This window comes from Mesoplodon mirus (genome assembly GCF_964341445.2).
Source record: "Mesoplodon mirus genome assembly, chromosome: 4".
In the NCBI taxonomy this organism is placed as follows: domain Eukaryota; kingdom Metazoa; phylum Chordata; class Mammalia; order Artiodactyla; family Ziphiidae; genus Mesoplodon; species Mesoplodon mirus.
This window is the reverse complement of record NC_138979.1, coordinates 103,096,784-103,112,360: the sequence shown is the minus strand read 5'-3', so window position 1 is coordinate 103,112,360 and position 15,577 is coordinate 103,096,784. Positions and strand designations below refer to the sequence as shown.

Here is a 15,577-nt window from a genome sequence, read left to right as displayed (position 1 = left end):
ACCATGATCTGTGGCATATCTACAACCATCTTTCATTTTCTACCCAATTTCCTTCTTGTTCTCTATACCAATGTGGAAAAGAAGGGTTTGGCTATGAATATGCAGATAAGGTAACAAAAATAAACAATTAGTAAAAGTACTTTATTTTCCCCTTATATTTGCTTTATATCTTGCTTTACAAAGTTAGGAAGTTCACAGCTTTATACCAAAATGTAAGAAGGCTAAGCTATTTGCTTATAAACATTTTTGCAGTCAAGTGTCATCTGATTTCATTCTTCTAACCCATATTCAATTAAAAAAAAAAATCAGACACCAAGGGTGCTGGCACAGCTCTAGGGCATATATTTCTCTTGAGTAGGAGAAAGATCTTCAACAGCCTTTCCTCCTTGACTCCCTCCTCCCCCAATTCAGTTGGGCTACTACCTTGAATTTAGAGGAAATCTGGGAAACGTTAGTCACCATGTGACCCAGCAAGGCCACATACTTGGGGGTTGGAGGTGAGGTTAGAGGTTATTGTCTGGTAAGCAGTAGGTTTGGTTTAATCAGGATTTCACATCCACTTGTACATGGAACTCAGTATAACCCAAATCATCTCTACCACAACTTCTAATTCTAACCATTAGACAGCTTCTCTGAAATCCTGAGGAATCTGATGACTTGGGGCAGGGATAAAATCACTGTTTTAACAATGTGGCAGGCATGGCCTTCTGAACAGTTTTAGGAGTTCTCCTTTAGGTAACAGGAACAAAATTTATAAGACAGCGTATATAAATTGCAAACCAGAGGGTACATGCTGTTTAAATCCCACTTCACATTATACTTTCATTTCCCCTCCAATGAATTCTCTTCCATAAAATATACCATACCATTCCTCTAAGTTTTGTACACCTACTCCCACCAAATCATCCACATACCTAGTCACTAAAGTTGTGCACTGTATAATCTACCAAAAAGAAAAAAACAAAAAACCCTTTGTTAGGCAAATAATCACTTAAATGGCAGTGAGGTTGCCTATAAATTATAGATAGGTCAGGAGCTAAACACTCAACTGCTAACTCTTCTGAGGCAGAAAAAGAATTCTCCACAAAAGCAGGAGTGTAATAGCAATGACGTTCTCTCAAATTCAAGTAACATCAGGTCAAGATAACTTTGTATTATGTTTAACTGCTTTCTACTGAGTAGAGCAGTATACCAAAATTTTGAACCTGATTAAAAACTTCAGGATAAAACTTGAAGTGACTGATATTTCATCAGAATAAACTGCCATTAAAACCCTAGCATATGCACACAAAAGGATTTATGCTATGGTTTTCTTGTCTTCTAGCTGTTAGAAGTAAACACAAGTAATTAAAAACAACATTCTAAAAATGGCCTCCAATTCCTTATAAGAAATGAGTTGTGTTTTGTCAGGTCGTGTAACAATTTCCTTCCTCAACTAAGTACTAAATATCAGAGCCAACACAAATCCCTGAGCCACTGCTCTACTCTGAGGGGGAACAGAAGGCCAGAATTAGCCAAGACATTGTAGAAGACTTAAAACAACACTTTTGCATAACTTTCAAGACACTTAGAAGTAATAACATACAACCATAAGCAGCCAAGATGCTTATGGTGCCTTTATTTCTAAACAGATGGCTACAACAGTGCATTTAGGGCAATACACTAACCTGGTGTTAAACGAATTTTACGCATTCTTGAAACAAAAACATTATTGCCACGGCTTCAAAGAAAATTCTCGTGAAATGAGAAAAAGTATTACAAGTATAGGTGCCCACGCACATACACATGTACAAGGAACATCCACAACTGCACACATAAAGGCAGACAGACTGTGCACGATTCTATGAAAGTTAAGCTCAAATCAGTTTTTACTGATTCTATCAGTCTGTTCATACCTACAACAGTTCCCCATGACTGCCCAACACCTCATATACCCCCTTCTAGCTGTACAGAAGCTCCACCACTCTCATCTTTTCAGACATGTCCTCAGGCAGGACAGAAGGGCACCTACGCAACAGAGTATGCAAGACTTCCTCAGCACGCTGCCCAGCCAACGTGGAAATGTGGGTTCACTACAGCCCAAAGGAAAATGCCAGGTTTAGCAATAAATCCAAACGTACTTTCCTGGGAATCACCATTCCCAAACCCACAGAACAGCTTAGCTTCTCTGGTCACCTGTACAGGAAATGGGGTGACAGATGGGAATGCTTGCTCTCAGACAGAAACAGCACACATAAACTTTATGCAACAGCATCTTCTCTGTTCTCTCTCAAGTATCATGCAAATCTCAATAGTGTGTTCAACACAAGAGTTCTGCCATTCATAAGGACAGAAGCAAATAGCTTGTGGAGCCATTCATTATCTAGATGTAGCTCCTAGATTAGTTCTTAATGTTTTTTTTTTGGATCCAGTGAAAACCACTGGAGGCTTCCCTGGGAAAAAAAAACACCTACTTAGTCTTACACACAATTCCAGGGGGTTTGGATACCCTCTTGAAACCTATCCATGAACCCCTGAGGAAGTCCCCCTGCCCCAGAGCCTGAGTGAAGACATGTGAGTAGAAGTGTGTGCGCTAAGATGGGTGGAGATAAACCTGGATGCTCTGCAGTCCTAGGAAAGAACAGACATCACATCTGAAGCTTGGTATGTGGCGCTGGGCTCTTTTCCCTTTTCCCCTCTCTCTCTGTAGAATCTTTCAGTTTTGAGAATCTAGAAACAAAAGGCTGGAAAGCAACACCTCCATGGCTTCTCTTAAGAGTCCAGAGAAAATCCAAAAACAAAGCAGTCTCATGAAGGCTTTGTTCATTTGGCTGCTCTCAATGGACAGGTAGGGTCTTTCCCTTCATCCTATTCCACCCTTCCCAGCTAGTGGGGAGGTGAAGGCAAGACACTGGTCTTTAAGAAGCCTGCCTGAAGCCTTGAAAACTATATTCAGATGCTTTATCCTGACTCCCCCATTTGGGTACTGCGGGTGGGTGCAAAGTACCCTGTGAACCCAGAGGAAGTATATGATGGCTACTGTCAGTCTAGGCACAGCCAGAGAATACAAGAGTGGGGTTTGGCAATTAAGTAAATGAAAAGGTTTCAAACCCACAGCCCGCCTGGAGAGTCAGAAGCTGGAAAGAGAGATAAAGGTTATACCTCCAGTTCGAACAGCCTGCCAATACCTGCAGTGAGTGCCCAGGTCTAACAGTGAGATTTCCAAGTAGACATTAGGTCTATGCACTGCCTTGAACTGAGCACTCTATCAAAATCTGAAGAAGTTCAATAGGAAGTACTGTCTGAAAGGACTTGTCATTATGTGATTTGCTGCCTGAGTTCCTAAAATATAATCAGCAGAGCAGTTACTCTAACTGTTAAAAACCTATTGTGTGTCCCCTTAGCATTTAAAGCCAGCTCTGTCTATCTACGAAGAGCATACCGAAACACACTGTACATAATTGTTAAGAAAGGAAACTGGGCTTCCCTGGTGGCGCAGTGGTTGAGAGTCCGCCTGCCGATGCAGGGGACACGGGTTTATGCCCCAGTCTGGGAAGATCCCACATGCTGTGGAGCGGCTAGGCCCGTGAGCCATGGCTGCTGAGCCTGCGAATCCGGAGCCTGTGCTCCGCAACGGGAGAGGCCACAACAGTGAGAGGCCCGCGTACCGCAAAAAAAGAAAAAGAAAGGAAACTATTTGCTTCCAATTTAAATATCCAGCTGTTACAATTAACTGATTGTAATAATTAAGGAGAAATTAAAACTGATCCTAAAAATCTAGCAGTGGACAAATTTGTACTTAAAAGCCTGCCTAGGGCCTCCCTGGTGGCGCAGTGGTTGAGAGTCCGCCTGCCGATGCAGGGGATACGGGTTCGTGCCCCGGTCTGGGAGGGTCCCATATGCCGCAGAGCAGCTGGGCCCGTGGGCCGTGGCCGCTGAGCCTGCGCGTCCGGAGCCTGCGCGTCCGGAGCCTGTGCTCCGCAACGGGAGAGGCCACAGCAGTGAGAGGCCCGCATACCGCAAAAAGAAAAAAAAAAAAAAAAAAAAAAAAAGCCTGCCTATAGGTTTAAACCATCATAAGAACAGAAACTAAAAATCACAGACTGAAATCAGTAAAATATACATATGATTAGGGTCAAACCAGGTAGCCAATTAAGATCTGTATCTTTAATAAACATCTGGAGAACACCAGTAGCATAAATTACTATATGCCATGCTGTCCCAGAAGAGTATGGTTCCTTAAAAATCTGTTTAAATCTAACAAACCTCCAGCAAGAACTTAGAAGTGTAACCTATCATCCCATAGAGCTGCCCAGACTTATGCTAGTGGTAAGCCTGGCTAGTAACCACTCTCTCCTTCCCTGATTGACTAGGGAAGGGAAGACACTGGCCTGTGTAAGGGGCTGATGTGAAATTAGTTCAACTAAAGACTTCCCAACATGGGAGGCAAGAAACTTCATGAATCAATTTTGCTGTCATCCTCAGCATGTCGTTCAATGTGTCCTGCAGCATCCTAGGAATAAAGGGAAAAGGGCCCGTGAGAGAAAAGATGGTAGTAGGACAAAAGAAAGTCAAAGCCAGGGAGCTTCACAGGTACATTCTAAGATCCATACATGAAAGGCAGTTAGGACCCAGCACTCTAATTTACATGGAACTGCGCACTTAAAGATGAGTTCTTAACAAGAGCACTGTAATAAACCTCTAGGTTCAGTTACTGGACTGGAAACATGTGAAAACATTCTCTTTAGGCTCTTTCTCAGAAACTACCTATTCTTCATTTGAAACCTCATTAAGCTATATACCAAATCCCTGGATAGTAATAAAAAGAAAAATCCCTACACTCTCCCTGTTTACTGCAATTCTGAACATTCTAATAAGGCAAAAAAGGTTTACTGAACCCTGCTCTGAGCAGTCAAATGACCCCAGGTTGACCTGAAATCCCACTGATGTACCTGTTTGGATCCTTTCCTAGCAGTAAAAAAAGCATCACAGTTCTTCCAGCGACATTTCAGAGTTTGAAAGTTCGGATTTGTATGGTCAGTCAGCAAATGTTGTTTTAAATGATCTATAACGCCAAATATCAGAGAGCAACCATGCCACTGGAGAGAAACAGAATGAAAGGTTAAGTTATAAAGAGCATAGGAAACATACAATGAGAATATTCCTCACTTGCATCCTGTAAGTAAGCCCCTATGCTTTAATTTATTCTTGGCTAGGAAATTCAACAAAGCCAGAGGCAACCAAATTAATCATCAATTTAATGAGAAACTTGAAAAGACTGGGAAGTCTTTTGACAGTGCAATATTTTGAGAAGGCAAAGCACTAAGGCAGTCATTACATCATTAGATAAGGAAGCTGTTAGCAAATACTGACAGACAAGTTACATAAAATTCAATTTAAACCATACTTATGCTTTATCTTGCCACCATAAAATGAGTTTCTTAGTCCATTTATTTAAGAAAGGCAAAGAGCTTTCCTGCAATACTTAAAGGGTTATTTTTAACAATTCGAAGAACTGTTGACTTGTAAACTTGAAAATACAAATGTCTGATAAAGAAAACTACATTTGTGGAAACACTTGTTGTAGAAAACTGCCAAGGAAGCCTGACTTTATTAACAATTTTTATTACTTGAATCAAGTCTTGTGATCACCTACTTTTTTTTTTTTTACTGTATTATAAATGTGGCTATGTTTCAATTGTTAGTCAGAAAGCATAAAGACTCTTCGTCTTGGCTTTTTTTCCCTACAGGCTTGAAAGAAATCCTATGATTCTCATTCTAACATGTTCATTTCTAAAAAGTAATGCAAATTTGAGTTTTTCCTCTGTAAGCACTATTCCATCCCCCTGGCTTTAAAACCAGAAGGTATTTTCCTCGTTTCTCTAAATAAGTTAAGTCTATTTGTATATTCTGGAGCCTGTTGTCCTAGATTTTGCTTGTCTTCACTGAGAAGACTAAAAATCAAAGATAGTGATGTGTAAAAAGCTGGAAAGTAATTAGGCAAGAGACAAACCCAAAATCAAATTTTAAAATGGAGAGCATCCAGTTCATTTCATCAATGCTGAAAAAGGAGGTCAGGGTTTAGGGAAAAAAAATTTCAGTGCCATCAACTTTTCTCTGGTCACAACTAACTACTAGAACTGATGAAACAAATTAAGGCTTATAAGAAACAGTGTGAAAGTTTTGAGGGTTAATCACGAGCTCCCACCCCAAAATAGAAACCACTCAATTTAGCCTAGTAAACTGAGGTTTAAAACTTCAAAAATGCAAATTTTTATCTGCCTATTCCTCAAAAACCAATGAGGAACAAACCAAACTATTAATACATGTAATGCCTGAGGAATGAGTAAAGTATTGTGGGCAGGTCATGAAAATAAGCACTTATATTTTTCTTTCACACACTTCTGTACTGTTGATGTTTTTGTAGGCATGTATCAATAGAGTAATAAAACAAAATAAAAAACACAAAAGAGATAAACTCTGAGTGGATACTTAAATATGCTTTATATCTAATCCTAAGATTAGACTTTTCATTACAGAAGTATGGAAGCATTTTATGTAGTTTTTTAAAAATAAGCTTATTTGTCCTATAGTGGAAGGCAAAAGCAGACGCTCAATATAAAAATGCTAAACCGATGATAATGAAGATCTATAAATTGGCCTGGGGTTGTGCAACATCTAAGTCTGGTGACAAGAACAGTTTCACTCCTTACCCAGCAGCGGTAATTCTGCATCAGATTCAGCCTCACGGCCTGAATACTGCCATCATAACAGCCAGTATAAATCTAGAGAAAAAGGTTTATCACATCAGACCAAAACAACACACAATAAAACGACTACAATCATCCTCAAAATAAGAGTCAAAAGTTACTGGTAGCAGCTACAACAACAAGAAAACATAAACCTAAACCCAAACCAGCCCCAGAGTACCATAATGGGAAAGTATTGTGCAGATCTTCTAGTCTGGACACTTTGAAGCTGTGCTCCTTAGAGAACCACTCTTGGGATTGTGGCTGAGAGCAGAAGTGGCAGGGATCAGAGGCACCACTTATACTTTAACTGGTGTAGCTCTGGCTTCTACTGGGCATTGCATATTAGGCATCTGTATTTCATTGGAACAAAAGGTTCTACTGCTTAAAGTCTGAAAAACATCCATTCTGGTTCAACCTCAAAATTTAAAAATAAAATAAATCAAGGATTAGCAGGGTTACATGAGTTAGCTTCTACTTTTAGGTCTGCTATAACTACGCCACACTGGCCAAATCTCCTGACTCTATTCCAATGTACTGTCCAGATCATAATGTCTCTGAAAAAAGCACCACTCAATTTTATTTTTTTTGGGGAAACATCTTAAATTTACCTTCTATTTAATGGTGGTATTATATTTTTTATTGTAATTATTTTAGCTCTTAATAAAAAAGGGAATATTCAACAGCATTACTGGGTTTTCAATATTATAATACCAAGAGATAGAAAGACATTCAGTAATGAGGCGTATCAAAAACAGATGTCCTTTTTGGAAGTGACAAGTAGTAACATTATTAATAGTTTGTACAATTTTTAGTAAACACATTCAAAGACAAATATGTGGCACGGCAAATTATACTCACCATACTTTTGTGGATGGTCATACACATAATCATGTCTTTGTGTCCTCCATAAACTTGCAATCGATCATGCGACTTGGGTGGAGGGAAAAAAAAAAAAAGAGAGAGAATTAAGGTTATTTATACCTTGTGTTTAACAGGCATAGTCCCTGAAGGCCTTTGAAAGGTTTAAAACTACACCTGAGGTACCAAGCTGAAGTACCAGTAGCATGTTAACAGAAACATAATCTAACAGCTCCTTCTCCTCAAGGGAAGAGCTGGTAACTAGAAAAAATAAAACCAATTTCTGTGTAGTGTCAAAGTCTCAAACCTGAAATTGCACACAAAGAGAATCAGACAGGTGTTACAGACTACAGCTGCTCTCCAGAAACCATTTAATTTTTAACACGTGTGAGCCTGACCAGGTATCTCAGAGTAGTGTTTCTGAAAGCGTCCTCCAAGGACCAGCTACTTCATAATTGTCTATAGCACTTGTGAAGAACGCAGATTCCTGAGTTCCACCCCAGCCTTTCCATATAGAAAAACCAACACCAAATCCAAACAGACAGTTTCCCCAAGTCATTCAAGCAAAATACTGGGTCTAAATTCTACCTGTAATTCATAGACACGAACAAATTTATCCAGGCAAGCAGTCACCATCACTTTTCCTAGGATATTCACCACAGTCACTGCATGATTGTGACCTTTATAGATCCGTACAAGCTCACCAGTCTGCATCAGAAGAGAGATAAGAGTCACTAGACTGACCTTCAAGATTCCTTCCGACTTTTGAGATTTATAATTCTGTAATTCTATAAGACATAATTCTGAGACTACTTGTACACACGTAGCTGTACTAATTTTAACAGATGAAATACTCCCACAAGCATTTGTTACTTATACAAAATGTATGCACTGTATCTTTTTTTAAATAAATATATTTATTTATTTATTTTTGGCCGAGTTGGGTTTTTGTTGCTGCGTGCAGGCTTTCCCTAGTTGTGGCGAGTGGGGGCTACACTTCATTGAGGTGCGCAGGCTTCTCATTGCTGTGGCTTCTCTTGTTGAGGAGCACTGGCTCTAGGTGCGTGGGCTTCAGGAGTTGTGGCTCACGAGCTCTAGAGCACAGGCTCAGTAGCTGTGGCGCACAGGCTTAGTTGCTCCACGACATGTGGGATCTTCCCGGGCCAGGGCTTGAACCCATGTCCCCTGCACTGGCAGGGGGATTCTTAACCATTGCACCACCAGGGAAGCCCTGCACTATATCTTGGAGGAGAACCCCAAGTCACAGAAAGAGAAGGGCCACAGCTCTGTGTGTATATATTTTATAGCTTTTGAAGTATATTCACTTTTATCATTTCACTGGGTCTGGACAACAAGTCCCTGAGGCTGGATAACCCCCAGGTTTACAGACTAAGAACTGAGCTTCAAAAGCAGCCTCTGTGACCTGAGCAGAGTCTCTTGGCTGTTTTTACTTGTGCTATTTTAAACTATGTATCATATCTACTTTCTTAGAGCCTCAGATGCTCAATTTATTTCATGTTTAAATGAGGCATTCAAACTAAACCTTACATAAATTTTGAGTCTATTCCCCACTAAGAATTTTGATGAGGTCAGAATTTCTACAGTACTTAATATTATCCAAGAGCTTATGTGCAGGGATTATTATTAAGTCTTTCAATAGAAAAAGGGCTTAATTTAAATTGCAAGAGGTCTGAGGAATCCTTCAAGCTTTAATCATCATTCTACTAAAGATTTCTTTACACCAACATGGCTTACGTGAATGTTGTGGGCATGGACTGACTGATCACTGGAGCCACTGAACACAAGGTCATTCACCACCTTAAAGAAAAAAAATTCAGTTAATGAGATTCGATATAACGTTCTGAGTTTCCTTTAACTTGTAATACGCATTAGCAAATTCTACTTCCCACCCTATTTTGAGATGAGCATGAACGAGGTATGAAATAAGTTTCTCAGACAAATTTTCTGAACTGAAACTTACGTGCTGCCACCAAGTACTCTGATGAATTGACAATGTACTACTGGGTTTCTTGCTTCCTCAGCATGATTACGAAGCAGGCTAGAAGGGCATTCGAGTATATCTACATTCTACAATAAGATACAATTTTATTTGTCTCTTGGTTAATATATTAAAAAACAGTATGTCCTGTGGTAATCCAGGCCTAAAGAAAAGGATCGTAGGGACTCCCCTGGTGGCGCAGTGGTTAAAAATCCGCCTGCCAATGCAGGGGACACGGGTTCAAGCCCTGGTCCGGGAAGATCCCACATGCCGCGGAACAACTAAGCCCGTGCGCCACAACTACTGAGCCTGCGTTCTAGAGCCCACGTGCCGCAACTACTGAAGCCCGCACACCTAGAGCCCGTACTCCGCAACAAGGGAAGCCACCGCAATGAGAAGCCCGCGCACCGCAAGGAAGAGTTAGCTCGCGCTCACTGCAACTAGAGAAAGCCCGTGCGCAGCAACGAAGACCCAACAGAGCCATAAATTAATGAATTAATTTTTTTTTTAAAAAAGAAAATAAAAAAGGATAGTAATCTGTATTCTAAATAAGGCATTAGACAACATGGGAAATTTCAGTCAAACCCTTCTATTTGTACCAGACAATGAACTCCTATTTTTTGCACTATACTTGCCTTCATGCAGAGAATGGTTTTGCTGTGACCCTCCAGAGTTCTAAGGAGCAGTCCATTCCGTGCATCGCGCACACTAATGGTACAGTCATAAGACCCCACAACCAGCAGCTTTCGGGCACCTTCCTGAGCTGTGGCAAGACAGCTGACAGCCCGAGGGCCATGGCATTCAAAGATTTCAAGTCGTTTGTTGTTCTGAAAAATACACCACCATTATATGAAGTAAAAGCAACCTAGTTGGAAAAACTCAACATCAACTAACCCAAATCACTACCTTGATACAAACCCTAAATTCTAACACCAGTAAGTTCTCATATCTACTCCCTATCCCTAACTCCCCAACCTCTGCCATTCCTATTCCAACACTCTGTATTCATGACTCCTTCCTTCCCAATTCTAGTGGGGACAGTCTTACATTATAAACTCATTTCTACCTTTAACCTGTACTATCCTGATCATAATTAGAATTTGGTTCTCTTTTATGCCCTCTCTCACTTCCCTTAAGCTAATGATAATGAATGATAAACCTTTTTTTCATATTTGAATACACTTTCCATGCCACAGACCCAAGAACTCTCACTGTTTTTTTTGTCATCCAAAATTTATGCACTCTGCCATGGTTGTTTCCAAAATTCTCTTTGAGAACTACCTTCTTAGACAATCAGAGTCTCTCATTCTCCACCTTTCTGTTATTCTGACCTTCTTCTGACTTCTGGTTCTATGTCTATCTCTCATGACATCATTAAGTTAAACTACAGAAGCCTTTGTATCGGGCAGAGTGGCATGGTCACATCCTGAATTCCCAAACATTCCTTTACCTTAGATTTTAGACTTGCTTCCGTCATTCCCAAACCAAACTTGTTCATAAAGTTTCCTACTTCCCCAAAACTCTAAAAAGGTAGTTTAAGGTGCGTGCATGAGATAAAACTCCCAGAAACTAGGCAAGAGCAGCAGCTGGGAGTCTACAGAGCTGAGCATCAATCTCAGTCATCTTGAGATGCTGGGGAGATAGATCAATGGAGTTCAGGGCCCAATGGTGGGAAGGCCCAGGTAAACAGCCCATGCTTTCTGTTGAGCCCCAGAAAGCACTGTGTTCCAGGAATATGGGCAAAACAGAAAAGGTCCAGCCCTAACAAGGCTTAAAAATTCGTATCTCTGCAGAAATTCTCAAATCTCTGTCTCAAGGTCCATCTTTGCTGGGGCTTTTCAACCATTTAAAGACCATTTCAAAAAAGTAAAAATAAAGACCATTCCCATTTGAATTTGTCATCATCTTGCCCCAAAACTTCTACCTACCTCTGATTGCATTAATCTCACAAAATAGAAGAGAACTGGGTAATTATCAAGTTTTATCCTTTAAAATATTTTAAATCTATTCTGTCTTCATTTCTATTGCTCTAACCAAATCTAATCTAGGTTGTTAGCACTTTGCATTTAGAATGCAAAAACCTTTACTAATTACCCTTCTGTGATCTATTCATATCTAGTGAACCAAATAATCTGACACTTGATTATATATGTGCTAGTTTCTTCTAACTTGATTTTAAGCTTCTTAAAGGCAGAAACCATGACATATTTTACTGCATTCTTTGTAAGTAGTTCCAGCTAGCTGGTAGAAGGAGAGACAGTAGGTACTAACTAAACATATGATACTATAACAAGGCATAACACAGTAACATTCTAACACACTGTTAAAAGATGACCAGGTGGCCTCGGGATAGAATGCTACAACTAACTAGTAACCAAACCTATCACTTCTACCTCCAGTTACATCTTTTATCCATTTTCTCTTCACCTTAGTCTAATCTTTCATGTCAGCTGCCATAACAAAGCCTCCTAAATGGTCTCCAAGCTTCTACTAGTACCAGTATTTTCCATCCTGTTCAACTCCAGAGTGACATTTTCTAAAATACAAATTAGATCATGTCTCTCTTACTTTAAAGCTTACAAGTCCAACTACATTAACAAAGCACATAGGGCCATTAAGAACTGGTCCGTATTCATTTCCTAAGCCTTATCCTGAGACCTAGCATGTAATAGTGCTCCATAAAGGTTTGCTCAACAAATGGATTTATATTTGGGTCAGGAAAGAATGAGGTCCACAGGCATGAAGGCAAACCTTGACTTAGTTCAAGTCAAGAACAAGCTACCCTCATGAAACCCTAAATCAGTTCCAAACTGCATCAATGTCATACTCAAAGGAATTTAAGCTCATTTCATGGTGTCATTCTTAAAATGAGACAGACTAGTTTAACCTATGACTCATTATTTGGCCCCAAATCATCAGGCCTGGTTTAATTTAGGAGAGTTACACTTTGGTCCTGGCACACTTGGGCCTGAGCAGACAGAATGCAGCATCTTGTTTCACTTATAACAGAAGATAAATTTTTGAGTAGCAGCTAATTCTGTTGCTTTCTCAAACACACACAAAAACAGGAAAACGTCTGCCTTCAACTTCTTCCCACACACACTCACACCATTTTCAAGTGGCATGGGAATTCAGCCTTCTCTCCCCAACCACTAACCTTTATGTTGAAGGTGACCACAGTGCCGTTTGCCAGTCCTGCATAGAGAATTCGCCACCTACTGTGGAGGCAGAGAACCCGGTCTTCCAGCTGTAACTGCTCCACACACTCTCGAGTCTGATAAAAGCACACAACACCTGATCAGCAGAGATTAAAGGCAAATAAGATGTGAAAACAATCCTCCTGAGAACAGAGTGTGAAATGATTTTTTATGAGGAAGAAAATGTAGCGTCCTCTATTTTGTAGAAGACTATATTAGATTGTTTTCTGCTTTGAAATATGTAGCCAAAGACCCTCAAGCTGTAGGTAATATAGTAAACAAATGTAACTTCTGTTACCTATGTTTCTAATTTGGAATGTAGAAATTCTTCAAAGGGCACTATGGATTGGGTTCTAGCCTCTTAAATTAAGTAGCCAAAGATAAAGTTAAAGCTGCACTTGACATTTAAAAAGGAAAATAAAGATTATAGTTGTATATCTGATAATTGCATTAATCAAATATGCACTTTCCGGGCTTCCCTGGTGGCGCAGTGGTTGAGAGTTCGCTTGCCGATGCAGGGGACACGGGTTCGTGCCCCGGTCTGGGAAGATCCCACATGCCGCGGAGCGGCTGGGCCCGTGAGCCATGGCTGCTGAGCCTGCGCGTCCGGAGCCTGTGCTTCGCAACGGGAGAGGCCACAACAATGAGAGGCCCACATACCACAAAAAAAAAAAAAAAAAAAAAAAAAAAGCACTTTCCTGCAATTGATTCTCTATTTTAATAGCTCCCAAGTGCCTCCTTCAAACCAGTATCAGGTTAGCTGGTCTACAATTACCCAAGAAGCTTTGAAAACATATAGAACCTCAAGCTTCACCCCAGTCCCTGAGATTCTAATTCAGGCCCTGGAATATGTGTTTTTAAAAATTTCCTTCGTAATTCTGATACATATCCAGGTTATACAAACACAGTTTGAGCTGACCTTCAAAAAACCATTTCCATGAATTTCCAGAACTGGGTTATACTGATAAAATCTAATTACCTAAAACCTAGAACAGGGCCAGTTACATAGTAAGTGCTCAAGATTGAATGCAGTTGAATGATACTAAGTGACTAAAGGCCCAAGTTTAGCTTTTCAAAAAAGTCTGGATACAGACATTAAAATCAAGACGGTTATAAGTAGGACCTACTTGTCCCATCCTACTTATAGGATGGGACAACCTATGGGTTGGATGATAAAAGCTGAAGACTATCAAAGCCTTTGATCTCTTCCAACCTTCTTTCATACCTGAAAGAGCCAGTCTTTTAAATTACTTTCCCCGCATAAAATTACAAATATAAATGCTGCATATGCAATTGTAAAATAAAGGAAAAGACAGTGAATATGCTCAAATGGTAAAATACATGTTGCCTCTGGCTAACCCATCCATGTGAGATCATTTTGTAATTTTACAGGGGAAACGGAATACGTTGCCGTAATAAAAAAGAACTACTGGTGCATGAAACAATAAAGATGAATTTCAGACATTATAGCGAGCTAAAGCTAATGTGAAAGAATACATCCAGTATGGTTTATTTATATGAAGTTCAAGCACAGACAAATATAATCTATAATGATAGAAATCAGAACAATGGTTTTCTTTGGCTGGGGGTGGTGAGTGGAAGGTGTATGAGGGAAGCTTTATGGGGATGAAAGTGATCTGTGTTTCGATCTTGGTGGTGGTTAAACAAATGTGTATCTATGTAAAAATTCATCAAGCTGTATACTTAAAATTTATGTACTTTACTATATAAAGTTACACCTCAAGTTCAAAAACTAAGAATTTTTTTCACTAATGTACAGTCCCACTATGCCAAATACTACTGCGGGTTAGAACCCTTAAAAACACTGAAAAATCTTTAAAAAGTTTTTGCTAATTTTATAAGTCAAAATGGTACTGAACTTCTGTTTTAACTTGCATTTATTGACAAGACTATTATTTTCAAATACTTGTATATCCTCTTTTTAAAGAATTTCTGTCTTTCAATTTAAGTGTAGGGATTTTACTATTTCTCTTCTCAAAGGTGTAAGCTCCTTACAACATATGATATTAACCCTATGTTTATCCTGTCCTGTTACAACTATTTTTCCCTCTGTTTACCTAAGACAATTTCTTGCCAAAATCTGTTTACAATTTTCAACACTTAAGTATTATTTCCATATAATAAAATTCACCATGTTAGATATACGTTTCATTAAGTTTAGTAAAGTATGCAGTTATGCAACCATTACCACAATCAACTTTCAGAACGTTTCCAGCACTCTAAAATGTTACCTCGTACCCTCTTTCAGTCAGTCCCCACTGCCATCCCAGGCAACTCTGATAGTTTTGCCTTTTCTAGAATTCCATATTAAGAGAACATTCAGTATGTAGTCTTTTACATATGACTTCTTTCCCCTAGCATGATGTTTTTGAGATCCATCCATGTTGCTACATGTATGAATAGTTTATTCCTTTTTGTTGCTAGTATTATTCCACTTTTTATATACCACATTTATCAGTTGATGGATGTATTGATCAATAACGCTGTTATGAGGTTCCTTCTTACATTCTGGATATTTGAAATTTGTGGCTTCTCTTTGTTTTGATCAATTTAGCTAAAAGTTTTTTTTTAATTTATCTTTTCAAAAAACTAGCTTCTGGTCTCACTGATTTTTCCCCATTGTGTGTCAGTTTTATAAATTGGTCATTTCCATTCTGCTCTTTATTATTTCCTTTATATACCTATTTTGGGTTTAACTTTTTCTTCTTTTTCTATTTTCTTACAAACTCAGATAATTGATTTTAAACTTTCTTTTTTTTCTAATATAAGAA

At 39.3% G+C, this 15,577-nt stretch overlaps 1 protein-coding gene across 5 annotated transcripts in view; it reads right to left on the bottom strand.

Moving 5' to 3' along the window:
* Nucleotides 1-122: 122 nt before the first annotated feature.
* ZNF106 (zinc finger protein 106) overlaps nucleotides 123-15,577 on the bottom strand; it is a 63,074-nt gene continuing 47,619 nt past the window's right edge. For all 5 annotated transcript variants that reach the window (XM_082619148.1, XM_082619152.1, XM_082619149.1 and 2 more), the window contains 9 exons: nucleotides 12,746-12,862; nucleotides 10,224-10,415; nucleotides 9,345-9,407; nucleotides 8,178-8,297; nucleotides 7,590-7,661; nucleotides 6,693-6,764; nucleotides 4,932-5,078; nucleotides 4,038-4,492; nucleotides 123-3,790 (listed from right to left, as the gene is read on the bottom strand). In XM_082619148.1, coding sequence (XP_082475274.1) covers nucleotides 4,436-4,492; nucleotides 4,932-5,078; nucleotides 6,693-6,764; nucleotides 7,590-7,661; nucleotides 8,178-8,297; nucleotides 9,345-9,407; nucleotides 10,224-10,415; nucleotides 12,746-12,862 — 840 coding nt within the window. In that variant the 3' untranslated portion in view covers nucleotides 123-3,790; nucleotides 4,038-4,435. The remainder of the gene's footprint in view (nucleotides 3,791-4,037; nucleotides 4,493-4,931; nucleotides 5,079-6,692; nucleotides 6,765-7,589; nucleotides 7,662-8,177; nucleotides 8,298-9,344; nucleotides 9,408-10,223; nucleotides 10,416-12,745; nucleotides 12,863-15,577) is intronic.